General features: G+C 37.7%; 1 protein-coding gene across 1 annotated transcript; it reads left to right on the forward strand.

The window, feature by feature from the left end:
* The first annotated feature begins 749 nt into the window (after positions 1 to 749).
* On the forward strand, positions 750 to 2,037 carry LOC111994405 (protein LIGHT-DEPENDENT SHORT HYPOCOTYLS 5). The gene has a single exon (XM_024026280.2). It carries the CDS (start codon positions 1,224 to 1,226, stop codon positions 1,911 to 1,913), a length of 690 nt encoding a protein of 229 aa, XP_023882048.1. The 5' UTR covers positions 750 to 1,223; the 3' UTR covers positions 1,914 to 2,037.
* Positions 2,038 to 3,121: the final 1,084 nt, after the last annotated feature.

Here is a 3,121-nt window from a genome sequence, read left to right on the forward strand (position 1 = left end):
ACAATAATTTTACAACAAAACATATGTTGTAGGTTTTTATTGACTATTATTGATAGGTAAAAAAATAATTTCAGTAATAAATACAAATTATAACCAGTAACATATAGTCCATCACCTAAATTTTGTTGTGAAATTATTGCACACCAAACACCAAAAAAGCCCCCTCATCAAATGTTTCAGATTCTAAAACTTATGGCATTGGTAAACAATATCGCTTCAAATTTGGAATGATACTGTTCACAAATTGTAAAATTTTTATTGTTTTTTATTATACTCTCTCCTCTTCTAACCTTATGTTCACAAAATTACATTTTTATTGTTTTGAATTGGGATGAGTTTTAAGTATATATTATTTTAATATGTTGTATATATTAATTTTATTTGTAGAATTGAAGAATAAAATATATAATATAAAGTATATTGTAAAATACTACATTAAAATAATAAAATAAAATTTTTAATGTGCTAAAATAGCATAATTTTTGAACTGAACGGATGCTCTAATAGAAGAAGGGGCACCACCACATTTGAAAAACCTCAAACGCTCACAACAGCGAGTGAAGCTTTTTAGAAAGAGTGGGGAGGGGCCGCCAGGGGTGAATAGTAAACATGTCTTGTCCACTGGGGCCACCATGTGAATTGTGAATTCTCCCTCAATTCTCTCTCTCCCTCTCTCTACCATTCTCCCCCTCTCACAAGTCACAGCCAAAAGACTATTCTTTTTTTATTTTTTATTTTTTTCAGAGATTACTCTTTTCTCTTTCTTTATGGCATTCTCTGATATCTCTCTCTCTTAAGTGAGGAGAGAGTCTCACTCATTCATTCATCTATACTTTTTACGTCCCATCAAACAAGCTCTCTTCTCTCTCTCTCTCTCTGTGTAAGTAAGACCATCTCCTTCTCATGAAAAAAGCAAAACCAAGACAATCTATTTCCCGTGAAAAAGATCCAAGAAGCAGCCCCCCTCCAAAATCTTTACACTACAATCAAACACTGAAAAAAGAGTGAGAAACTTCAGAGAGACAGCGTTTGTATTACAGAGAGAGAGAGACAGACCCATCAACAGAAACAGAAATTGAGGTTTCTATACTTCGTAGAGAGGATATGACCGTGTTCTTAGCTCTTGAAAACAGCTAAGGATGCTTTGATTAACCCGATCCTACACATCACCCAAATACCCAACACCCATAAAAGCCAAAAGAACCCAAAATTAACTCTTGTTTATGGATTCAACATCTGGTGGTGCTGTTTCATCCGACCCGAATGGCGGAGAGGGTCCATCGACGGCAACAGCCCCAGCTGATCAAAGCTCATCACCAGCACCACCGAGTCGGTACGAGTCACAAAAGCGTCGAGACTGGAACACTTTCTTACAGTACCTACGGAACCACAAACCCCCTTTAACTCTAGCAAGGTGCAGTGGCGCCCACGTAATCGAGTTCTTGAAGTACTTGGACCAGTTCGGAAAAACCAAGGTCCACAACACCGGGTGCCCATATTTCGGCCACCCGAACCCACCTGCCCCGTGTGCTTGCCCACTTAAACAAGCGTGGGGTAGCCTCGACGCGCTCATCGGACGGCTCAGAGCGGCGTATGAAGAGAACGGTGGACGGCCAGAATCGAATCCTTTTGGAGCTCGAGCTGTGAGGATTTATTTGAGGGAAGTCAGAGAAGGCCAAGCAAAAGCTAGAGGGATTCCTTATGAGAAGAAGAAACGAAAACGCCCAACTGCTGTAACGGCCACAACTGTCGTAGCGACTCAAGGAGGCGATGCTGGTGGTAGTGGTAGTGGTGGTGGTGGTGGTGCTGCTGCTGCTGGTGGTGGCGATGGTGATGGAAGTGGCAGTGTTGCAGCTGGGAGTGCTAGTGTTGCTCAAACAACAACACCTACTACTACGAGTACCACCGTATAGTTTTACTAATTTCTTCTTCTTATCCTTCTCTACTTTTTTTTAACCTTATTTTTTGTTCGATTTTTATTTCTGTTGAAGCTTTCGATTGTGATTATTATGAGCTATATATATATCTCTTTATATATATCTGGCGATTCTCTTATAAATCGGATCGACCGCATGAACAACACTCTCGATTTTAGTTGCTAGTATAAAGACTTATTCCTTTCGTTTCCTCTCTTTTAAAATGGAGAACTCGATCTCATTTCTAGTCCATAAGAGCATATAGCAAGCAGAAGAGTAGTCAAGTTTCAAATTCTTGATTCTTTATTCTTCTTTTTGGCCTTGTGTTTCGGACTTTTGACAAAGAAGAGGAAGCTCCAAGACTCTTTTTTTCTTCCTCTCTTGTTTTAAAAAATTTAAACTATACCACCTAAGAAAACCAGCATTTGTATCATTCACTGTAAAGCCTCCGTCTCTTTTTTCTTTTCTTTTTTTTCTTTTTTTGTCTTGAGCAGGTAAACCCCAATTATATTTAAGATTGCATATCATGATCAGCATAAGTAAGAAAAATGGGAAATTATGAGAAGTACATAAATATATCTTTATAGTATTTCTCTTTCCATTAGATATCACTATACACACATTGTAGATCAGATTGACCCTTAAGCAATCCAATAAGCAAGCACAAATTACTCTTTTTTCCCATTCCTTTATTTATTATTATTTTTTCCATTGTTCCCTTTTTATTTTGTATACCTTGCTGTTCCATAACTGCAACTGTTGCTTTTGTGGGTTGCTAGCTAGTACCAAAACTCAGACTAAGGTCACCACAGCTTGTAAGAGTAAGAAGGGTAAGCAAGACAACCAGTCACACTAGACTAAAATCTTTATAAGTCATCAACAACTATTCATCTGGTCCCCGGCTTCTTGATCTGCTGGGGCTCTATTTATCTCTTATAATGCCCACGTGCGCCTCTAATTTAGGCATTTTGCGCTTTCAGTTTCAGGTGCTTTCTTTATAACTTGATCTTAGATTTTGTGTTCAGATTTTTAAGATTTTGAGTTCTTGGTATTTGGATTATTGGGATCTAATTCTCATTCAGCACAACTGTGCTCTCTCTCCTCCTCATCCCCATATGAAAATTACATTTCTTTTTGTAATAACAACTACAAAAAAGATATACTATATAATAGTCTACAACAATCAATGAAATTAAAAACAATCC

Source organism: Quercus suber, unplaced genomic scaffold, assembly GCF_002906115.3.
Source record: "Quercus suber isolate HL8 unplaced genomic scaffold, Cork oak 2.0 scaffold_673, whole genome shotgun sequence".
NCBI lineage: Eukaryota > Viridiplantae > Streptophyta > Magnoliopsida > Fagales > Fagaceae > Quercus > Quercus suber.

Bases quoted from the DNA above. Each gene is read 5' to 3' on its own strand.
- LOC111994405 (XM_024026280.2), top strand. From the start codon at position 1,224: ATGGATTCAACATCTGGTGGTGCTGTTTCATCCGACCCGAATGGCGGA.